Genomic DNA, 23,846 nt, shown 5'->3' on the forward strand with positions numbered 1-23,846 from the left:
GGGGTGGACGCCGCCCCGCACCACGGACAGAGGAGGAAACCTCTCAACACAGCAGGAGAACAAAGCACCTGCGGGGAGGAGGTAAGGGCCAGGATAACCTCCTGCCAATCAGCTAGAGGAGGAAATCAAGAGCTGGCAGGCAGGAGCCCCTGCAGGAGCGCCCGGAGAGGGGGCGTGTGAGCACCCCCGGAAGGACACGCAGCAAACAGAGGGCCCAGCTGGGAGCAAGAGGGCCCTGAAAAAGGATGGGCTGCAGTAGCCAACGAGGACCTCTCTTCGCTAAACCGAGAGGTTTATATTGAGTTTTACTCAGAAATTTTTAGATTTTTTTTTTTAACCTTCCAGGAGTTCCTACCTGGGACCTGAAGAAAGAACTCATGGAATGTAACTCAGAAATCGGACAAAATTGCAGCATTCTTCATGCTAACCTGTAACTGAAATTTATCATTTCCGCCACAGAAATACTATTACTATAGCTTCATTACAAGAAAACGTTAAAAGATATTTTCTTACATTTATCTTGAAATATCATCAACAATCATAATTAATTGGAAATTATGGGACTTACGAGACTGTGGCAAGATCTTATTATTTAATACGCCAGAAGAGAAACCACATGTATCCATGTCACAAATTGTCATCTTTCATAATACAAGAGCTATATTTCAGGATATTTGTAGCTTGACAGCTTCGTTTCCATATTTCATAGTGTGGTCGTATAAGTTTCCTTGACACGTTTAAGGATCCAGAGGATTCCCCGAACACCAAATGGACACGAATGACAAAACCTCAAGACCCCTTATGCAAAACCGTACTTGTTGTTGATGTGGTAGAAAGAGAGAGGAAATGGCAAACTCAAAGCAGTGAGTAACCAACCCAGGAAAGGTGGCAGAGCAGGGTTCGCAGCCAGGGCAGAAGGGCTGGGGTCTCGGAAAGGAGGGGAGGACCTCGGGGTTAAGGAGGGTGGACAGGGAAACAGTCCGGGAACCAGTGGATCTTCGATGGCAGAGTGGGGGCCGGCCTGCCCGACGGCTTCGGGTTTCTACATGAAGCTAAGTTGCGGGTTACCGCGTCCCTGCGGTGCGCATGAGGGTTAATCCATCACCACGTCTCCCTGCCCACTGCAGCCTCCAGGGAAGCCTGAGCCTCCCCCAGCTCAGCGTCCCCCGGCCCCATCGCCCGCCCGACCAACCCCTCGCTCCCTGTCAAATCCAGGGACCCCTCCCGCGAGCCCCCTGCTGTCTGGGGTGGCTCCCTTTGTTCCTCAGCCTCCTGCTCTGATTAAAACCAGATGGCCCCTGGGACAGCCGGCTCCCCTGGTGGTGGCTTTCTGCCCACTCTTAGCCCCCATGTGAGAAGAATGTTTTACTTGACTCTTCTGCCTCTCTGAGATGGATTTTCTTCCTTTCCAGATCCACCTATCCAATAAAACAAAAATACAGTAATAAAAACGAAACCGTAACTACTTTGAGGCTCGGGTGCCTGTAAACACAGCCCTGTCTCCTCCTGCACGGTCTGGGCTGTCATCCTGTCTCCCCGCTCTGGGACGGAGGATTCCTTGTGTTACGATCCTCTCCTCACACGGCTGACTCGCTCACACCACCTGCCGATCAGCGCCGGGCCGGCCGTCGCTCTTCTGTGGCCTGGATCCTCGGCCAGAGGCGGCCGCACCTCTGCTGGTGGTTCTCTCCCTGCGCCTGGCCTGTGGCCGCTCACCGCAGCTGGCTACTGAGCCCACAGTGCTGCACGTCCGCTGCCCTTTTGTGCGGCCGTCTCTGCCCTCCAGCACTGCGAACCCAGAGAGGCCTTTCCTCATCCCCTGCCTTCCCTGCCATTCCCTCTCTTATCTCCCTAAGAGTTGGATGAATCATGCTGTGTTTGTGATGAAAGATACTAACCGGAAGTCCAAGTCAATAATAAGAGCTTGTACTTAGTTCGTATTGCATGTCAATCACTCTAGTGGGTCCTTTACAAAAATTAACTAAATTTTATACTCAGAGAGGTTAAGGAATTTTCCCACTGTTACACATACAGAGCCAGGATTTGAGCCTCAGAGCCAGAGCCATGCTGCTGTGACTTTACTGTTCTATCGTTAACAGCAAATAACCTCTAGGTACAAGTAACACAATTGAATCTAAAAATAATCTTGAATAAAACAAAAAGCAGAAAACAGAAAAAGCAATCCCACAGATTGCAGTGTACTACCATCTATCATTTTTACATAGCTCAAAAATACCTACACTAATTAATATAAAGAAAAGTTTCATATGTGATTCAATAATTGTGAAGAATAAACACAAAGGAAGGATGAAGAGTCTAGGGCAGTAAGCACTTCTGAGAGCAGGTGGACTGGGGGCCAGGGAGGGACTGAGGTGATGTTCTCTTTGTTGGGTTGGGTGGTGGGTTTGCAGGTTTTTGTTTTATCATTGTATCTTCCAACATATTTATGCTACATATATCCATTTATGCACCAAATTTTAAAAGATATCAAAACTAAGAAATAAACAGTTTTTAAGAAATGAAGAAAATGGAGCCTGATTTTCCAGATGCTTGATTTGAGGAGAAGGGAGTGTGTGTGTGTGTGTGTGTGTGTGTGTGTGTGTGCCCGCGCGTGTGTGTGCGTGTTCAGCAGAAGGCCTGGATCCTGCCTGCAGTTAGGTGGGCTCAGTCTGGACTGATTCAGGGGGATGCTCTCTCAGGGCACATCCCACAGTGTGTAGACATTTTGGATCCATCACAATGTGAGGAGGACTGACACAGTTCCGGGGTCGCTTTGTGTAAGGGTAGGGATGCAGCCAAATGTCCCGAAGCTTGGGGACCCTGACTGAGAGGAAATGTCACAGTCACTGTCCCCAGGCCGGTGAGCAACAGGGGGACGGAGAACACAGGCAAGAGAGGTGGGGACTGGAACCACCGCCCAGTGCTACGGAAGGACAGCGAGGCCCAGACACGAGGGCCAGGAGCTGGGCGAGGGACACAGCGCATTGGTGCAGCTGGAGACCTCAGCCCCCGCCCTGAAGCGCAGGCCCTGTGCAGTGGGCGTCGCTGCAGCCCTGCCGGAATGGGGAGCAGACAGCGGGCCACTCTGCTTCATGGGGTGCACTGCTTTCACTCGGAGACAGGCACAGAGCGGGAAATGCAGCAGGGCGAAGTTTCCCTGGGCCCTGATGTGGGCCTGGGCCATGCTGGCATTTGTAAGTTTGACTGGAAAATCCCCCAACTGTGTGAGCCACGGGCTGTACAAGATGAGGATCCCCTGGGTGCGGAAAGGTCGTTGGTATAATGGCTTTTACTGTGCTTTCCTTGGGGTCCCTACCAGCTGCACCCTGAAGCCCTACGGCCCCTCCCTCACCAGGCTGCTTATTCCCAGAGGAGCTGCTCGCATCATCTCCTCAAGCTCCATCCCTCCTACTCTGAGAGTTTCACAGGCCACTTCCTCCTCCACGAAAGCTGCCTTTTGGCTTTTGTACGACTAGGCCAAAGCAATAAGTGAGACTAAGTAAGTGATTCCACATCCCCCATTCTGAAGGGGGTCTCATCAGAGCTGGAAGCAGCTGTCTGTGGGCCGTGCTGCACATCCAGGAAGCAGCTCAGGGTAGTGGTGAGGAGACCTTGTGCACATGAGGTCACCCAAGAGGCTGGCTCTGAATGTGGACTCCAGGAGATTCCCGTGATCCCAGCCCAAGGGTGGCAGGGGAAGAGCCATTTCCTTAAGATAAAGATTCTTCCTCTTTTGGGATGACAGATCCCTTTCACACACTAACAGTTTCAGACTATATGGGGGGGGGGGAGGAAGAGACAGAGGGAGAGGGAGAGAGAGAGAGAGTCAGTAAGGGCTGAAATGAGAAAGAATCCATCCAAAGGGTGGCAGAATCACCCACTGAATCTGACTGAAGGCCATGTGTGCATGCACCAGTGCACAGAGAGAGAGCAATTGGTATGTTTGTGTTTGAAGTCAGAAGAGAATCATTGTCAAAATAAAATTAATGGGTTAGAAAGAAAGGGAAGACAGGGTGAAATACAAGATTTGTTTTGACTCTGTATCCTGCAACCAATAATATGACAGTAAGAGGATTAAAAAGGTATAATTCCCCAGAAGACAAATAAGAACGATGCACACAGGCCAAAGGCATATCAGCAACATTTTAGGAATTCTAAAACATACGGACAAGTGCGGACTGGGTTGACACACTAAAAAGGAGAAATCTGATTTCCTGCCAGGTGAGATGAGCCAACAAGCATGCTGTTCCATGAAAAGAACTCTGGGCGTGTGGGGTCGAGAGTGGGAAGCGTGTGCCTGGTGAGATCTGGAGAAACACTCCAGGCACACTTAATGTGCAGAGGAGCCAGTCGGCGGGGGAGAGTCCGCTTTCTGTGAGCCCAGAAAGAGTTAAGAGGAGAATGTCGAAAGGAAAATGTCAGCGAGATCATGAGCATTTTCCAGGGCTGAGACCAGGGGGCCCTTGTGTCTGGCACAAGGTATGAAGAAGTCTGATGCTAAGAAACCCCAGAAAGCTCTAAACCACCCAGATTAATGGGAGATTCGAGATGCGCAGGGTGAAGAGTAAGGGCCCAGGAAACAGGCTACCTATAAAACTTTGCAATCAGAATGGCATCGTATCTCAACAGCTAAAGTGAAGATAGAAACAATGGGGAAATACTTAGCAAAATCCTGAGGCAAAGCTATTTGACCTGGAATTTTACAGTATATCCATTTATCCATTTATGTGTGAAATCTGAATAAAAATTTGCAAACTTACAAAACTCAAAGTTTGACTTTGGATCTTCCTTCCAAGATCTAAGAGAAGATACACTTCAGGAAAACGCCAGACTATACCCAGAAAACTGGGGACCCTGGAAACTCAGGCTCCCTGCAGGGGGAACGCGGGGGGAGCCTGGGGTGATAAGGAAGCTCTGCTCCAGTAGGACAGGAGGACACTGCACTGTATGGAAAGACGTGTAAAAAGCCGAGCTGGTCAAAAGTTACTGAAGCTAATATAAATATCCAAGAAGTTGGAAAAGGGAGGAGAATCAAGAAAATTGCAGAAAGAGAGAGACAGAAGGAGGGAAGGGAAGAAAAGATGCAATAAACTTACATGATGTGGCTCGGTAGAGAATATTATTTTCCTAATTACAATAATATCAGGCACAATTATTATGTAACCAAAAATACTGGGATATCTGTGTTTGGAAGGACTCGCTAACATGTGGTGCACAGATAATTGCACTGTGCTACTGCAAGAAAACAAAGCTAGTGCTCGCTTCGGCAGCACATATATTAGAATTGGAAAACAAAGCTAAAATTCTCACCCTCCCTGAAGCTAACAGATATTGCCCAAGAGGAAAGATATCAATCAACAGCAGCACCCATGTCAGATGGAGCCCAGTGTAGTGTGCACACTAAATTCATCCTCTGCCACAGAGCTGCACCTTGGCCCCAGGCCTGCATATTACACAGAAGTATCGGAAGATGCTGTACAATTGTAAGATTAGTTCCTCTAGGGAGTAGGAATTGGAAGGGAGCAAGAGTTGCTGCTTTTTGTCATAACTGTTTTGTTTTCAAAGACTTCAGGAAATATGGCCCGAGCCCATTTTAATGAATATAATATAAAAGTCACCTACACAGAAATCAGATTATATCATACATGCATCAATGCCAAAAATGTGTTTAAATGTTTCTTCATGTTTCCGGGTAAAACAGACACAGGTCTACACAATCTGACCTGGCAGTATTTAGAAATGCTTTGTTCTTTCCACAGTAAACCTTGCTGAGATTCTGGGCTCTTGGTTGTTACAACATCACACACCAGTCGGCCGGGCTAAGGAGCGCCCGTCTGAAACGGTGATGTCTCCAGCAGAACTACACGGGGCAGCTGCACTGAGAACCGTGCCACATCTTCTTAAGCTCGGACGCTGGAGCTATGGAGCCCAGGACAGGGTGTGGTGACAAAGCCCAGAGAGCAGCAGGAATGTGGAGCCCCAGGCAGGAGCCGCTGGGCATCCGGGGAGCAGCAGGATGCTGGGAGTCATACAGGCTGATTTATGAACTTCTCCCACAGTGATCTCCTTTTTAATGAACATTTTATCGCAGTAAAGGAATCATTCAAAATTTTAAAGTGATCGACACCATGGAAAAATAAGCCAAGCAACATCCTCACAATTCCCGAGTCCTCCTGAAACAGTGCAATTGATGTCAGTACCTCTCTGTAGCCATCGCTGATTCGCTCCAGGCTGAGGGAGTACAGAAGGTCCCTGCCCCCCACGAAGAGCCGTTCCTGGTATTCATCCAGCAGCATCGAGTGGAGATCAAGAGATCCAAGGGGGCTCCGAAATACTGATGTTCTGTTCAGATCCAAGAGCTCTGAAACGCAAAGGGATAGGTATACTAAACACATGGGAAAAAGCAGGTGCCTCAGCAACAGCGTTCCCATGCTTCTGTGGTCACCCCACTGTTACTGAATAAGACTAGAAATACAGAGCCCTCTGTCAGTATCCACCAGGAATTGGCTCCTGCCACCCCCACTCGCAAACGCCAAGGATACTCAAGTCACTTATAGAAAATGGCAGTTTGAGCACAATGTATACACTCATAGGAATAGTTGTCATGTCCTACCGGTAGGGAATAATGGCACAAAAAAGGCTCCACATGCTCAGCACAGTTTTTAACATTTACCATCCACGTTGATAGACTCTGCGGGCCTGGGCCACAGACACAGGGGCTTGCCGTGCTGTATGACTGGCGACACATTGTGCTGCACACAAAGCAAAACACTGTGTGAACTCATGGACTTAAAAGCTTAACTCCAACTGAATATGTGAGGTAAATATTGTTTTTAAACATAAAAAAAATTATCCTTGCTAATCTTTTATGGGTAATGCTTGTGGAAAACCCAATTGACAGCTTCTCTATGTAAAACATAAGGCCATATCTCCATTAAATACTCCCAAAGCCTGTCTATTTGACTGGAAATGATCATCAGCTCAGAAAAATTATGTTCTTGATACTGGTATTGAAATGCACATCCAAAATCAAACTGAATGACGCTGCAAACTCTTGAGGTTGTGAGATGAGGTATTAATGAAACATCTGTACTGCAAGTGTCACTGATAAAACACGCAGGGGTCTGTTTTTTGCCATAGTAACTTTGGCTTATGTACATGCATTCACATCTAACTCAGGAATTGGGAATTGTATGTTTTAGCTATGTGACTTTATTTTAAGACATCAAAACTCCACAAACCTCTCATATGCGTATATTTACTTGTTGAAGGTATTTAATTGCATACGGCAGTTTAGTACTTAAGTGTGGTAAAACAACATACCAAAGCCTTTAGAACTGAAGTAGTATCGAGCTTCTAAGGTTAGATCCTGAATATTGAGGAATTCCTGAAGATGCCGCTTACAAATTATAAATTAGAAGATTACTTCCCTTTCCATAGGTCAGTGACTAGTGCATCTGATAGAGAATATGACATCTTATTGACCAGGACGCTAAAACTGAGGTAAGCAAGAGGCAGTATGATAGATTTAGAGCATTTTGCCCACTCTTCCATGTTCTGTTTCTGAAGAAGCAAATATAAGTTTCTTTTGCTTCTCTATTTCAAATATATTTATTACTTGTCTACATTTCTATTTTGCAATTGTTGGTGCCCCAAGTTATAGAATGGGATTAACTTTAAATCCTTAGTTTAAAATGAACAATATTCTAAAATTAAAGTATCTCTTCTAAGAGTAAAAAGTTGTGATATTCAGCCATCTGACAATTCACCTAATGAGCCTGCACACAAGTTTCGAGATGGGATGAGAAGAATAGTTGCTTTATTTGGAGATGAAAAAAGCAGAATTTTGATTGCAGAGGTTCTCAAGTCCTAGAAGACAAACTTTCCCGTTTGATAATTTTGTTAAGGTAAATAATACTGTTGCCCTTCTTAAGGATTCACATACAGAAGAAACACATTGTGAGATCCACCATGTAAGCAAAATACACACCAAAGCTGTCACTGCCACCACACTTATCTATGAATTTATGATTCCGCATCTAGGCTGCAAGTGGACCCTCACTCTGCAAGTGCTTCCCCGGGTACCTTGGTAGTTTGTTGAAAATTCCCAGTTTTATGCACAATGGAGTCACTATTTGAACAGGTACTGGTCGTTAGCTAAAATGAACAAGTTTCTACACTGTAGAGCAGTCAAAAACATTGAAGTGTGAAGCTTAGGAGAGTAAGTTTGTTGGAAAATAAAAGACATCTATGAAAGCATCACAATATGAGTGCCCTTCTCTTTAAGTATTACAAATGGAATAATCTACTCCAATGCTATTTTTTTTTTTAAGTTTGCATTGGAATGAGAAGCAGGCCAACAAAGGAGTTCTCCATGAGTGAATGTGGTACAGGGCAGGATGACCTCGCTCACTCACCAAGGAGATCCTGGGTACATTACCTCGCTATGCCTATGGCAAGACAGACACCAACCTCTACTTATTATCGATTGTCAATCTATGCAAAGCTTATTATATTTCTAGTATTTTAAAGGTGTTAATTTTATTTCTTTGTTAATTCTAGAAATTATTGATTGAATCATCAGTCCTATTTTGTTTTGATCTGTTAATCCTCTCCTGACCCCTCCTGCCTCTCCAGAGCCAAGTCTATCCTAAGAGATTACAAAGTTGCCCCTATTCCTGTGAGTACATAACTTGAGGAAAGCCAAATGAAATCATGGAGATGTACATTAGACTAGTGCAAACTTGGTAAATATTCATTTCTAAGGCCTTTATACTTTTTTCAAAACTACAAGCTACCACGGTGTAACAGTTTAATTTATCATTATCTTTTATTTTAAAACTTTAGTGCCCAGAAATTTAATGATGATCTTACAGGATTATACTATTATAATGAAAAAAATCACTCAAATTACATGTAAAAACATGAAAACCAAAGTAAAAGACATGCATATCACAGTCAAAAGTCCTATAGACTAAGAACCCGGAGGCCAAGTTCTGGGCTGGGCTTTGACCCTGATTTTCTGGGTCACCTCCAGGCCTCTCTGACACCATTAACATTCTTCCTCCTCCGCCAAAATTGCATCGTTCAGATGAAGGTGATAACGCACTACAAAAATAAGCAACAACAAAACAACCAACACATGGTGGATTTTATAGAGCTCTGAGAACAGTGCTGAGTCTGTCATCTAGCAGCTTGATAAGAGAGGGAATTTTGGCCAATGAGCAAGTCTAACATTCCCTAGATTTAAGTTTGCCTAAATGGAAGTATTGAAACAATTCACTTGCAACTTTTCCTATACTGAAATAATTATCAGGTCAGATACTCTGCTTTGGTAGACGGGTTGTTGATTCAGGGGTCTTAAGCCTGGTTCATTCACACGGGCTCAAAGGAAATTGCTGCAGAAAAATGTTAAGACGCATACAGCTGAATACCAGGACAGGCCTCGGGAAGCAAGTCAAGGAGTTTCCTGTCATTCCTGAAGGTATTTACCAGAATAATCCCTAACGTGATATCAAAAACTTAAAAAACCCCAGTGAAGGGCAGAAATGTATGTAGCTCAGTGCTAGAGCGCTTGCCTGGCAGGTGTGGGCAAGGCCTGGGTTCAACCCCAAACACTGCTAAAAACAAAAGAGAAAGAAACAACAACAGCAACAGCAAAGCCAAGGAGCGGAGTATGGTTCTCTTGAAGCATTTCTGCAAGCCGGGAGGCCGAAAGTGCCTGGAATCCCTCAGTGCCCCTTACCCTAAGCAGAGACTGAGGGCGAACTCACAGCCAACAGCCCTAACCTTCCGGTCTCGCGAGAAGGCGCGTGGATTCAGCAGCCCAGCCTGACGGGCAATGGCTTGCATTTTCTCGTTCACTTTCATGGGGATCTCGTCATTTTAATTTTCTCTAAGTCCTAAACTGTCTTTCCTCACTGGCTGTAATTCTCTATCGTGCTTGATTTTGTCAGGAAAAGTTAGAAGTACTAATCACAGATGTTTGCACTTTACACATACAGGGTAATAATGGAACAGACAGCCACTCTATAATAGGAACTTCTAAAAAAGAATGTATTTATTATTTCATTATTTATTCAATGTTAACTTTATTGTTCCTTAATTATTGATCTTGCTTATTTCCAAAGAGTCTGAGATTGCTTTCAGAAATATATTCATTTGAATAAATATATTTCTAGGGTGGGGAGAATAAAGGGAAACATAGTATAAGGTAAGTAGGTTAGAATAAATGTGACTGTTAAGCCATCCCCTACTATTTGACAAGCTACTAGAATTAATTCCCAGATGGACCTCATGCTTCCTAAAATCCAAAGCAACAGTTAGTACAAGGGAAACAAAGCGTAGCAGCACTGCAGCAGCTGCTCAGGGGCACTGTCTGGACAGAGGACTGAGAAAGTTCCTGAGTCACTCATCTGCAGAGGATGCTGAAAACTACCCTGGTGGATGCTCGGTGTCACCAGAATAAGGTGCCGTGTCCCCTGCCTCTTCTTACAATGACAGTCCTTACAGGGAGTGGAATGGACTCACCTCCAAAGGGGACACAAGGGCTAGGACAAGGACACTGATGACTGGGGTGAACAGAGACTAACTTAAACTCCTGAGAATCCAGGGCCAGAAAGTCAGGCTGTGTGGGAATCAGAAAACTAATGCAGGCCAGAGAGACTGGCCTCCAGGGATGCCCGGCCTTCACTTCTTGTCAGCCTCCTGCTGCTGCTCTCAAGCGGGCGTGTGTGCTGGCCTAACTGTACAGGACCGTCGGCTCTCACCCCTGGCGTGACCACAGCTCCTGCGCCTCTCGGTTCAGATTCCCGAGGACAGCAAAGCTGCCCAGGAGTGTTTACAGTCCAGGCGTGCTGGCCCCTCGGCACTGGGTGCCTGATGATCAGTTCGTCGTCTGTGTTTAAATGTGGAAGCCGTGTGCTAAACAGCTTGGGCCCTACCCCAGTCTGCCCCGACTCAGGAGTGAACTATAGTAACTCGCTTGTTCCAGTCTGTGTCTCTAGCAGTCTGGGTCAGTTGACCTGCTGTTCACAGATACTCAATACAACATATGTCGGAGAGTGTCTGCCAAAAATGAAACTTCACTCATTCATTGACCTGAGCCATATTCCCTACAATGAGCCATTGTCAAAGTCATTCACGCTGCTGGAAAAGAGATAAAAATACTTCCGCTCCCAGCCTCCCCTCCTTCATCTATATGCAGGTCTGACAACTGAAGATGCTTTATGTGTAAAAAATGATATTCCAAACATAGTATCAATTAGTGAGATGAAAAGAGTGAAGTTTGGTAAATAACAGGACTCAAAAGTTCAAAAACAGAAGCAGAAATATAATTATTAGAGAAAATCTAAAGAAAGTACTTATACGTAATACAGAGAAATAAATTATTGTTCTTTTAATATGTTGAAAAACTATGTTAAAGAAAGGAAAATTATTACGTGTGTTCTGTAAATAATATGTCTTCAAAGAAAACACTAAATAAGGTACTCAGGGAAAAAGAATTCAATTGTATTGTTTCAAGAAGTTAGCATGAAATATCAAATTAAATAGTATTTTCAAGTTTTAATTGCTAGTGAGAATGAGACACAGAATACATAGAATATTACTATTAGAACTTTTCTACAGCTTAATGTAACTTTTTTATATCATTCAAATTTTCTGGGAATGTAAACTACTGTGGCCACTATTGAAATTAGTGTAGAGATTTCTCAAACAACTAAAAATAAAGATTCCATTCCACCCAGCTATCCCTCTTCTAAGAATCTTCCCAAAGGATTAAAGTAATCACAATACAGGGATACATGCATATGTAATATATAGCATACAGCAGCACAATTTGTAATAGTTAGAGCTTAGAAGCAGTGTACATATCTATCAACAGATGAATGGATAAAGAAAGTGGTATTCATACACGATGGAGCACTGCTCTGCCATAAAGATAAATGAAGCATTCCTAGGCAAATGGATACAACTTGGGGACAAAACACTAAGTGAAGTAAGTCAGACACATGCTTATATATCACATGATTTCTCTTATATGAGAAAGTCAAAATGTACACATATATAAATAAAGAGCAAAATAGAAGAGAAAAATAGGAAGTAGGTAGAAGTTCAAATAATTTCCCAAATTCTCTATTCTGTTGTTTCAAAACTATTTCAGTATATATGCCAATTTGTTTCTACTATTAGTTTACAGTAGTAGTTTGTATAGTATAGTATAGCTTATATAGTTTCTACTACCAGTTTGTTTCGACTACTAGTTTCTCTTAGTTCGTTGAAAAGACGGCTTTGTGTTATAACGTGTTTGTTTCTTCTTTGTACGAGAGTCTGGTTTGGCCTGTGACTTGTACTCGGGGTAACATTTTAGCCATTCCTTTAAGGTATGGTACACAGTGAATTAACAAATGTTATTCACTAATTATTTTGTTATTATAAAATTTAGTTTTCTTTTTTCATGGAAGTAAGAAGAGTGCTTCTTAATATTTTCTTATATATTAATATCTATATGTTAAAATATTTATTCTGTAAACATGGATTATTTAATTAAAAACAAAATTATATCTTATGAATAAAAGAGAGATTGAGTGAGAAATGCCTCCTTTTCTGCAAGTCCAGTTCCTCCCATGTCTGGATGCTGTTCCTTTAGCCTAGCTCTCAAGGTGATGATCACAACATTCACTGAGCAGATTTCTATTGTACAATGCCTACGGGTAGACACTTCTTATCTCATTTGATCATTGTGGAACCTTCTCAGAAATACTACTATTCTCATTCTCTTTGTGTAAAAGGACAAGATCTTATAGATTCAGTGCACAGCTGAGGAAGGTTATTTGGCCGTGTTGATGCCAGCATTTGATCTGGCAATTGACAGAGCTCTGTATTAAACCACACGTGAGATGCAGTCTGTCATCACTGCAAACACACACAGCTTAGTCACTGCCACTTCTGCTCACAGAAGCAAAGATCAAAAAGATTGACTGACTAAAATCTTGTTCCCTGTTAACGATGACTATAATCTACTATCTGTGTGCCCGGAAGCAGCTCGAAAAAGTTTAGCCTATGAAAGCATTACTATGCGTCAGACTGAATGGATCTTTGCAGATAATAAAGTAGAATGGAAAATTTTTCCAATATTTGATAATCTGGAACGATATCATTCAAAGTTATTAAATAGCAACATTAACAGGAAAATCCAGGTTAATGTCAATTTTAATTTTACTTGCCCTTAGTTTGTATTTTATAAAGTCTTGTGCTGCTTTGATTTGTCAATTTGTGACACTTTTAGAGTTATAGATCTTACTTCTGAGAAAATTGTATTGTTTTTACCCAATTTGAGACAATTTCAAAGCCCACCAAAGGTAAAATAGAGGCAATGAGACACTTTCCTCCACCCTGAAGACTGGTACCTGCCCTTAGCTTTGGAGCCAGTACTGAACTCATATTAATGGTCTTACTCTCATCCTGCCCATGGCCTTTGCATATTTACCCAGCACTGGCTGGCTGCTTTATCCCTTTGCACTGCTTCAAGCTGTTTAGGTGAAAGAAACAGAAACATACAGGAAGAGGGGACAAAAGAACTTTAATCCTAGGTAATCTGTGGAAAACACAGGCAAATAATGCACAGCACTGACTCTTCAAAAGGAGAGAGCTCATCTTGAATTTTTCCTACCCTAAAAATAACATGAATGCCTTGTGGAGGGACAGGACAAAGAAATGAGACGAAACCAAAATGCACCAACTTAGAGTTCATCCGGAGATTTTCTAAAGAGGGAACCAATTATTACAGCTAAGCTACATGCTAATTATCAGCTGTCTATGAAGATTTACTCTGAGGATTTAGTCATTTCCTCTCGTGGCCTTTCTCTGTAGCCAGCAAGGGACAGAGTTTAAAATTCATCAACACCAGTGTACTACAGAGCCAGTTCTCTGTCACACCTTGTCACAGTGCATTTAAATTCCACACGTCCGTGTGTACTGTGGGGGAGGAGAGAACCCGTTATCCAACTCTCAAACCAAAATAAATTTCCAAGAGAGAGGTTTACTTCTTCCGTGTACAATTCTTACCCCAGTGTCACCGGCCGAGTAAGGCCTTCCTAAGACCCTGATTGTAACTAGACTGGTCGTTCTTCTCTGAATCAATTACTTATTTAACTGAAAGCTGTGAATTGCATAGTTAAGTATTATTAATAAAAATGAAATATCGAAATAGCCACTGGACATTTTCTTCAATTTCTTAGTGCTTAAAAATGAAACAGTTTTCTTGCAACAGGTCCGACTGATGATCATTATGGTTTGCAATAATGTTGAGACAGATGGGCAAAACCCCCCTAAAACAGAAAAAGGATTTAGAGGTTGGGGTGTAGCTCAGTGATAGTGTTTGCCTGGCCCTGGTTTCCATCCCCAGCATGGCACAAAAGCAAAACAGAAACAGTTAACTTTTTTAAAAGTGTAAACATGGTGGCTCCAAGCTTTTTTCATCATTCTTTTCAGCCAGACAATGGCTAGCCTTTTGTGAATTCCTTGAGCATTCTGAAGTGTACAACAGATATCGTAGTACCCTCAGATTTTCAATAGGAAGCCACTTACATTGAAAATAAAATAATCCAAATGCACATAAGAATAGCCCAGATGTTAAATAGTCTTTTACTTCTTCAAAGAGAAAAAAATAATTCCAACTGGTAAAATTCTCCATGTTCCTATCCTATGTAGATTACAGTATTCTGAATCCTATGGAACATTCTGGCTTATTGGTCTCTGAGGTCACTTTGGGGAAGCTGCACAGGACACTGTCTATATACGTACTGCACAGGTGTATGTGTGCATGTCTTTAAAGGATTTCACTGAAGAAAGCCATAGAATATAAAGTAATTCATCCTAAAAGCAAATGGATTAAAAATATATTTGTGGTTTATTTATGATTGCCCCTGGATGTTTAATGATTAATGCATCTGATTTCACTGGAGTCCTGGCAAAGACAGAACCTCCTGAGCTGATGCATGCTCGAGCCTGCATGCCCACACAGGGTCCTGCTTCAGTGCTCCACCGGGCTCTGTAAACTGCCGTGTTCCTCTAAATGCAACAAAGAGGCACTCACAGTTTTCAAGAGCCATTAAGTTACCAGGTTTACTTTAAAAAAAAAAAATCACTTTTTGACACACATAATGTCCAGAAAGGGGCAAGAGAGGATGAAAGGAAGTGTGAACACATTTTGTCTTCAAATGGCAGCGGCAAAGTAAAGTACATTACAGAAACAGAAACCAGAAGGCCTAAGTGGAAGAAGATTAGCTATCAAGTTTTACACAAGAAGGGTAACATTTTTAAAAGTTTTGAGGGGGTTGGTATAATAGGTAGTAGCTTGGGGTTTCAATATAATTCTGTAAAAATAACTCAAATCAGATCTTAATACCTTTCATTTTATTTCTGAGAATTAAGTTTAGTTGTAAAAGCACTCTGAAGAAGGAGATTGAAGAGGATATAAGAAAATGGAAAGATATCCCTTGTTCCTGTGTAGGAAGAATCAATATAGTGAAAATGGCCATACTTCCAAAACTACTATATAGATTCAATGCAATGCCAATTGAAATTCCAACAATATACTTCACAGAACTAGAGAAAACAATCCAAAAACTCATTTGGAAACAGAAGAAACCTAGAATAGCAAAAGCAATTCTAGGCATCAGAGACATGGCTGGGGGCATCACAATCCCCAATTTGAAACTATACTACAAAGCTACTGTGATAAAAACAGCATGGTACTGGCAAAGAAACAGACCCAAAGATCAGTGGAATAGAAGATGCAGAAACAACTCCAGACATACTCAGTCACCTCATCTTTGACAAAGGAGCCAACCACCCTCATTGGAGGAAAGATAGCCTATTTAATAAATGGTGTTGGAGAAACTGTATTTCAACCTGTCAGAAATTAAAACTAGACCCATACCTATCACTGTGCACTAAACTAAGATCGAAGTGGATTAAAGATCTAAATATTAATCAAAAACACAAAACTTGCTGGAAGATAAGTTAGGTAGAATTCTTGATGACATTGGCATAGGAAAAGACTTTATGAACAAATCTTCAGTAGCACAGGAGCTAGCACAAAGAATCAACAACTGTGAACTCATCTTATTAAAAAGCTTCTGCACTGCAAGAGAAATTACCAACAGAGCTAAGAGACAACCTACAATGTGGGAAGAAATATTTAGCTGCTGTAGCTCAAACAAAGGTCTACTATCAAGAATATATAAAGAATTGAAAAAAATCAGACCTCCCAAATTCAAAGACCCAATTCAAAAATGGGCATCTGAAATGAACAGACATTTCTCAGACAAAGAAGTGAAAACAGCAAGTAAATATATGAAAAAATGTTCAACATCACTGGTCATTCGAGAGATGCAGATGAAAACAACACTGAGATTCCACCTCACCCCACAAAGAATGGCTGCTATCAAGAAATCAACAAATAACAAATGCTGGCAGGGGCGTGGGGAGAAAGGAACCCTTCTCCATTGTTGGTGGGAGTGCAGACTGGGGCAACCACTGTGGAAATCAGTGTGGAGATTCCTCAAAGAACTAGGACTACAGGTCCCATTTGACCCAGCTATTCCCCTGCTGGGTATCTTCCCCAAAGAATTAAAAGAATCATACCACAGCGATATATGTGCACCCATGTTCATAGCGGCACAGTTTATAATAGCTAAAGCTTGGAAACAGCCCAAATGCCCATCAACTGGAAACTGGATAAAGAAGATGTGGGTTTTTTTTATAAAATGGAGTACTACTCAGACATAAAGAATGAGAAACTAGAGACATTTATAGCTAAATGGATGCATATTGAGGCCATCCTCTTAAGTTAAATAAATAGGACACACATGTGTAAATACCGAATAGTTTCTCTAGTGTGAGAAATTGAAAGTGTAAATAAGGATGAAAATGATTAAAATGAACAATTGATAATTTGAAATAAGAAAAGGTCTAAGGCTTTGGTGATGGTGGAAGGGAAAGGGGAAAGGGAAGAAGAGAAAGAAAAAAATTATGAGAAAAAAGAATGGAATCAAACTCTGTGTAGATAGAAAAGGGTGGAGGGGGTGAAGGGTGCACAGGTAATGGGAGAAAAAATAAGAACTAAGATGCATCATGTTCTGGTACAAACACCCAATGACAAATGTAAATGTATTTTATACCTAAAATGTACCAATAAATATATATATTTTTTTAAAAATTTAAAAAAACTGTTAAAGATAAAAAAAAGTTTAGTTATAAAGATTTTTCAAACTTAGATACTTAGTAAAATTGGGCACATTGGCTTATATTTTTTAAAAGAAAATATTCTTTATAGTCCAAGCCCAGAGGAACATATGGGTTGATAATAATGAATTCCTCCCGGATGGGTGCTCCACCTATCCACTGCTCTCCCCCAGGCCTCAGTGAGGCCACCTCTTAGATTCATCCATACATATAATAAATAATATGCTAGATCTTCACTCACTCCCAAGGTTTTATGCACAGAAGGAATAATGAAATAAGTCCTCTGTATGCCTTGCTCTTCTTGAAATATCTTGGCAGCTCTTCTGTCTCCAACTTTGGAGAAGGTACAGTTGTGCAGTATTCCACTTCGTAGGCCACTACAACAGGCATTTAAATTCCTTCATGCTCTGGTGATTAAAACAGCACTAAAGCATACGTACTTGGCTATATGTCAATTCACATATTTCCAAGTACATTTGTAAGATAAATGTTTAAAACTGGAATTACTGGGGCAAAGATAGAAGGATGTGTAATTTCACAAGTATCAAGACATTTGCCTCCCTGGCATCAAATCAGTTGAGTCATGGTTGAAAGATAAAGGAAGATGGTCCTTAAATGCAGAAATAAGTGCTTGAGCTATGCTAGAAAAGTATGCTTAACGTAGTGTAGCTCTTTACTCATAAATAGACTTGATACTTTTTGTCCTCAATTGTCTCTTCTTTCATAATAGTAATTCTTGATTATCTGGGGTAATTAAGTAGTTTTAGCACTTTCCAAAAATGGATGTATTTGTAAACACACACACACACACACACACATGTATTAGAAACAGGCATGAGCATTCTCAGCTTCCAGAGGCTGAGCTTGGGATAAGCCTACTCTTGTGCATACGTGTTCACTGCTGATAGAAAATAGAAGAGGGGGATGAGAGATGGATGAGGAGGAGAGGGAAGAAGCAAAGGGGATGAAGGAGGAGTCGAGATGCGTTCAGCACATGTGCCAGCTGCACACAGGGAAGGTAGAAGTTAGGTACTGCACACATGCATCTGTTTTTTAAATGATCTGGAAAAACATTTAAAAGCCCTGCAGTCAGAAAAACAAAACAAAAACAAAAAAGAAAGGAACAAGAGAAAAACATGTCACACAAAACCAACATGTAAGCTGCAATGCAATTGGAGATGGGATGTTGATTTCTTGACACTTTGTGAGAATTCCAAAATTCTAAGCAAAAAATGTCTTACAATAGACATTTTAAATATTCTAGTAATGCAAAAGATAAGGAAGCCAAGAATATATATGAAATACCATAGTATTTTTCCATAATATGAGCCATTCAAGCTTAGAGGACAGGAGGAGAAATGAGGGTCTGCAAGTTCTACAAAGTGTTCTCAGTATTACTGTAGTTAGCACGTTATGAATTTGACCAACATAGAAACATCTGTCTCTCAAAATATTTACATACAACTTATGAAATGGTCTGTGGTAACAAAGTTTGATTTTACATACTTCTTCAATGTTAGTCATGTAAATCAGTTTCATTTTATGGTTATTGTTAAAAGCCAGTTTTTCTGGATTTTGCCATTTCACAGAGTATAAGCTCTCATGTAATACTTTCAACTTAATGATAGAATACTTGTGTTTTATAAATTTATATCATATTTTTATCTTTGAATTAGGGTTAAAGTAAGTGAATAACTGGTCTCTTCATTCATTCACATTAACACATACACTTTATGATTCCTACTTCTTTCTCTGAACCACACCAATAGAAATTGCTTACTGACATGTGAAGCAAGTCGTGCATACATTTTTGCAATTATTATAATTAGATCTTATTTAAATCATGCATACATTGCAGTTTTATCTCAACTGAGAATTGTGCTAGTTATGGGACTAATATATTCTCTACAATCTGTTTTTTAAGTGGACTTCACTCATGCTATGGAGTTACGTATTTCTTTATTTTTTCTGTTACGTATTTCTTTATTTTGCACATGATCATTTTAATAATGGGTGTGATGCACATAACTTGTTAAAACATAGTATTTTTATATGTTTTTTGTCAAAATTCTGTACTTTTCTGTAACAAAAACTTTATTGACACTTGGTCTAACACATGTTTTCTCTAATAATCCAACAATAAAAAATTAACTAAAATTGGAATCAATATTTTGTCATTCTACACTGGATCAAATATTTGACATCTGAAGTTCTCCAAAGTATGATTACTCTTAAATTTTTACTTCTCAACCTGACCTCCAAGTTTGGATTTGTTTAGTCAAGTGTATTCATGATGTCTTCTCTGAAGGCCTGATATGCTCCTCAGATTCAGCAAGTGCAAAACAAGCCTTTGATTTCCACTGACAAATCAACTCCTCTCCCATTCCTGTGCATGCTCAGTAAAGTTTTCATTATCTCTTAGCAAAAGTGTAAAATTTGTTCTGATTCCTCTATTTGTGAATACCACACCATCTATTCTTAAAATCACTATGACAACCACCTAGCTCCTGTTCCTACTCTCCTGGCCTCCTGTGACAACATCAGTCATTTTACCTTTCAGTAGCCAAACTGATCTTTTTTTTGAAAATACATATGGGGCCACGATGTTGCTCCCCCTGCTTAAAACTCTCTAGCTGCTTCCTAGACTGTTAGAGTCATGGCTCAAAGTCTGTGTGACTCTGCTGCACACCCTGCCCTGTGCTGCTCCAGCTCCTCCTGAGCTCAGAGCTCCATGTGCTGCCTTGAGTCTCCTTTCTGCCCCCACTCAGTGGCCTCCGGCCCCCAGTCCAGGGAATCCCAAGGCCATGCCCGCTACCCCAGGCTGTCCCACTCTTTCAGTAGCCTGTGTTGTGTGAATTCTACACAGCCTGTTTTTGTTTACCTTTACTGGTATAGTCTCTGTCTCTAGGAAACAAATTCAACAAAGAAAGCCAACATTTCCATCTGGGACATTATGTCTCCCCAGTTTAGACCAGGATGCGCAATTTATTCTGTACACACCACACAAAGAGGTTTTAATTAAATAAGGCTTCCTGAGTCTCAGCTTCCCCAGGGTGAAATGAAGATGGTAACTAACTAGAACTAACTTGGAACTCAACAGTGGCTGATGGGCTGCCGATGTATATTGCTTTTTCTCCTTTCTTTGATATTGATCAACTGCCAGAGAAGGGCAATGAATGACATTTTCCCTTGTAGACACAGACCTTTCTTAATTACCTTCTGCCAGGTGAACATAGTCACTCACAGAGCTCCTCACAGAGGTGTGCGGCTCACGGGAAAACTTGGGCGTTTGTGTTGACTGTGGCCAGTGCCGACGGCTACTGTGCTTCCAAGCTAAGGTCTTGATTTCCTACCAACAACACTCTGGATTGATTTCCTGTTCCTTCCACACTGACCTCATCTTTTCAAGAGAAAATTTGTTTTCCTATTTTTTATTATCTGTTTGTTTATGAACTAAACCTAAAATAATTTATACAAAGCTATTTTCACTCTAGTCTTAAATTCCAACTGCCAGGGAAGCAATCAAAAATTGTTTAATCTTTTTGAAATTTAAGGCTATTAAATCTTGGACTTGTATGGGTTTTCCAGGGCTTAATTCGGTGGCTGTTTTGTGAGGATGGCAACAGAGTTGTCAGTTTCTATACAGCTGTATGTTTTAACAAGGTGGGAAAGCATCACAGCTAAAATAGCCTATATCGTCTCGTGCCTTGATCACTAGCAAAAATCCTCCATCTCATGCTTGTGAAATAAAGCCTTTCCTTAACTCATATAATTTAATTCTGCAAAATGTTCTAAGAAAAATGGCTCCTAGGCATACAGAAGTTCACAATCTGACATATTAAACTGGTACCTTTAAAAATCTATACTTTGGAGGCTGAAATCCTACCATTAATAAATGGCTACTGTGTAGAATTTGGATACTTTCTTTATATTAACATCACATTCTCCTCATAGTTTGAGAAATGGCGCATTTGTAACTAAATCTCCAATCCAGAAGAAGGAAGGACAAATGTATGCCCTTTGTAAATCCTGTTAGTTAAATGGAAATTGAACCTACTGGCCACCTTGCAATGACAAAGAAAATGGTCTTGTTGGTAGAGACGTTTCTGGATGTAAAACCGAGGCTGTGCGTTATTCACCATTACTTGGCTGCTCTGGAAATGCAAGACAAGCACTGAGAACTCCTTCACTCCGAAATCCATGCCTCGGTGCCAGTCATGCTGCTGCATGACCCGCACCCCTCATGTGGGTGACAGGCCCCCGGGATGTGGTCTCCTCAGTGTGGCTCCCTCAGAGAAAGGAGATGAGGAAAACAGCCAGGCTGTGTGCATAGTTCAGTGGTGATTTTCTCTCACACAATGTCGCCCTAGCCACCAAGCTGCTGACAGACTCCTGCTTTCCCTTCCCAGCAGTCCTCAGTTCGTTCGGCTTCCCCTCTCAGACCACCCTGTGTTTATCACCTGTCACGAGCACACACCACCTACAAAGAGCACTGTATTTTCCTTGGAATCCCTGAAGGGAGGGCAGCTCACGTTCACAGAAATGATGTGCGGCGCAGGAACTGTGTGAAATACCCAATCCGCATGGCTTCATTTGCGCCGCACATCCCTCGGTGCTTTACAGACAGATCATAGGCTCATGGGGAAACCCAGCAGCTTTCTGGAGTCACACAGCAATGGAATACTGGGACTTCTGTCTCTTAAGCTTCATTTCTCTTAATGGAAGTGACCATGACAGAAGCGTCAGGATCAAATCTGCTGTGGTTTCTTCAAGGACTAAGATCAGTCATGGGGTGGCTCCTAGGAGAACGTGCGGGTCTTTCCCACATCTCATGCGCTTATCTGATAATGATGACCCCTGATAAATGGCCACAGGCAGCACTATAGGCGGGCAGTGTTTCCATCGGAAGCCCAGCCCTGGTCTGCAGCAAGCCTCACATCCCCAGCGCTGCCACATGGTAACCGGGGCGCAGGTCCAGTCCAGTCAAAGCAACAGGGACAAAAAAGCAAGCACAGAGGTTGGATGATGCAAAGAGCAGATGCGAACAACATGATTTAAACATCTCCACATATCAACCTCAATTATGTGATGGCAGATAATGCCCTTGAAAATAAAAGCTAATTTAAAGCATAAGACACCTGTTTTGTTGCCAGTGTTAACTAGGAACAAACCATTGACAGGGAAACTATACTTTCAGTATGGGACCTTCCCTAAGGTTCCTGTGACTTCATGAAGTATATCACATCATGAACTGTACCATCTCTCTACTGTGGGAAAAAATATACTGCAAGTTTTCGAGTGATGTGCTCCAGAGTTAATTTATTTGCACATTTTTAGCTCGGATGAATTGCAGAATTAATTCTATTAATTTAAAGAGAAAAAGGTTTCATGTCAAATATATAACCATGTGTCTGGTGCATTCTTGTGAAACTATCAGAAAGTATATTGCTAAGGGTACAAACAAGAATAAGTTTATTCCTGCTGATCTGTTTTCCTGTAAGTTTGATATATTTCAAGAATAGACAAGAAATAAATCCACTATTGTACAGTCTAATTTCATACTGTATCACATACTTATATAAAAAATTGGAGAACTTAACTTAGGTCATGCTCAAATTAGAACTGAAAGATTTGAATGAAGTTTTATAAACTATAATGCAGTCACCTAAGCAGAAATATTATTACTTGGACAGGTTGGCAAAGGTAAACACCTTTCCATGTGCTGACAACAACAGAATGGGTAACAAATAACAAAGGATGGAAACTTGGGAAGCACTGTTACAGGTAAAATAAAATGTTGATTGTAGAACTCACTGGATAAACTTCAAAGTTAGTTCTACACAGGCAACTTATTCATAGAGCAAATGTAAAGAATGAGCCCCAATTTAAAGACCCAATCCAAAAATGGGCATCTGAAATGAACAGACATTTCTCAGACAAAGAAGTAGAAATAGCAAATAAATACATGAAAAAATGTTCAACGTCACTGGTCATTCGAGAGATGCAAATGAAAACAACGCTGATATTCCACTTCACTCCAGAAAGAATGGCTGCTATCATGAAATCAACCGATAACAAATGCTGGTGGGGCTGTGGGGAAAGAGGAATCCTGCTCCACTGCTGGTGGGAGTGTAGACTGGTGCAAGCACTGTGGAAATCAGTATGGAGATACCTCAAAGAACTAGGACTGGAAATCCCATTTGACCCCGCTATTCCACTACTGGGGATCTTCCCCAAAGAATTAAAAGAATCATACCACAGTGATATATGTGCACCCATGTTCATAGCAGTGCAGTTTGTAGTAGCTAAAACTTGGAAACAGCCCAAACGCCCATCAACTGGAGACTGGATAAAGAAAATGTGTTTTTTTTTTTATAAAATGGAGTACTACTCAGCCATAAAAAATGAGAAATTAGAGACATTTATAGCTAAGTGGATGCACATTGAGGCAATACTCTTAAGTGAAATAAATAGGACACAGATGTGTAAATACCAAATAGTTTCTCTGGTGTGAGAAACTGAAAGTGTAAATAAGGACTAAATGTATAATAGGTCATGTGAAATAGGAAGAAAAGGGGCAAAGGGGAAGGAAGTGG

At 41.4% G+C, this 23,846-nt stretch overlaps 1 protein-coding gene across 3 annotated transcripts in view; it reads right to left on the minus strand.

Annotated features, from left to right (window-relative positions):
• The window catches only part of Sema3e (semaphorin 3E), a 243,798-nt gene that overhangs the window by 104,314 nt on the left and 115,638 nt on the right, over positions 1 to 23,846 (minus strand). For all 3 annotated transcript variants that reach the window (XM_087206757.1, XM_004839770.4, XM_087206758.1), the window contains exon 2: positions 6,201 to 6,361. In XM_087206757.1, coding sequence (XP_087062883.1) covers positions 6,201 to 6,361 — 161 coding nt within the window. The remainder of the gene's footprint in view (positions 1 to 6,200; positions 6,362 to 23,846) is intronic.

The sequence above is a fragment of the Heterocephalus glaber genome, unplaced genomic scaffold (genome assembly GCF_053883595.1).
Source record: "Heterocephalus glaber isolate CG9 unplaced genomic scaffold, H.glaber_assembly_v1.0 deba00000678, whole genome shotgun sequence".
Taxonomy (NCBI): Eukaryota; Metazoa; Chordata; class Mammalia; order Rodentia; family Bathyergidae; genus Heterocephalus; species Heterocephalus glaber.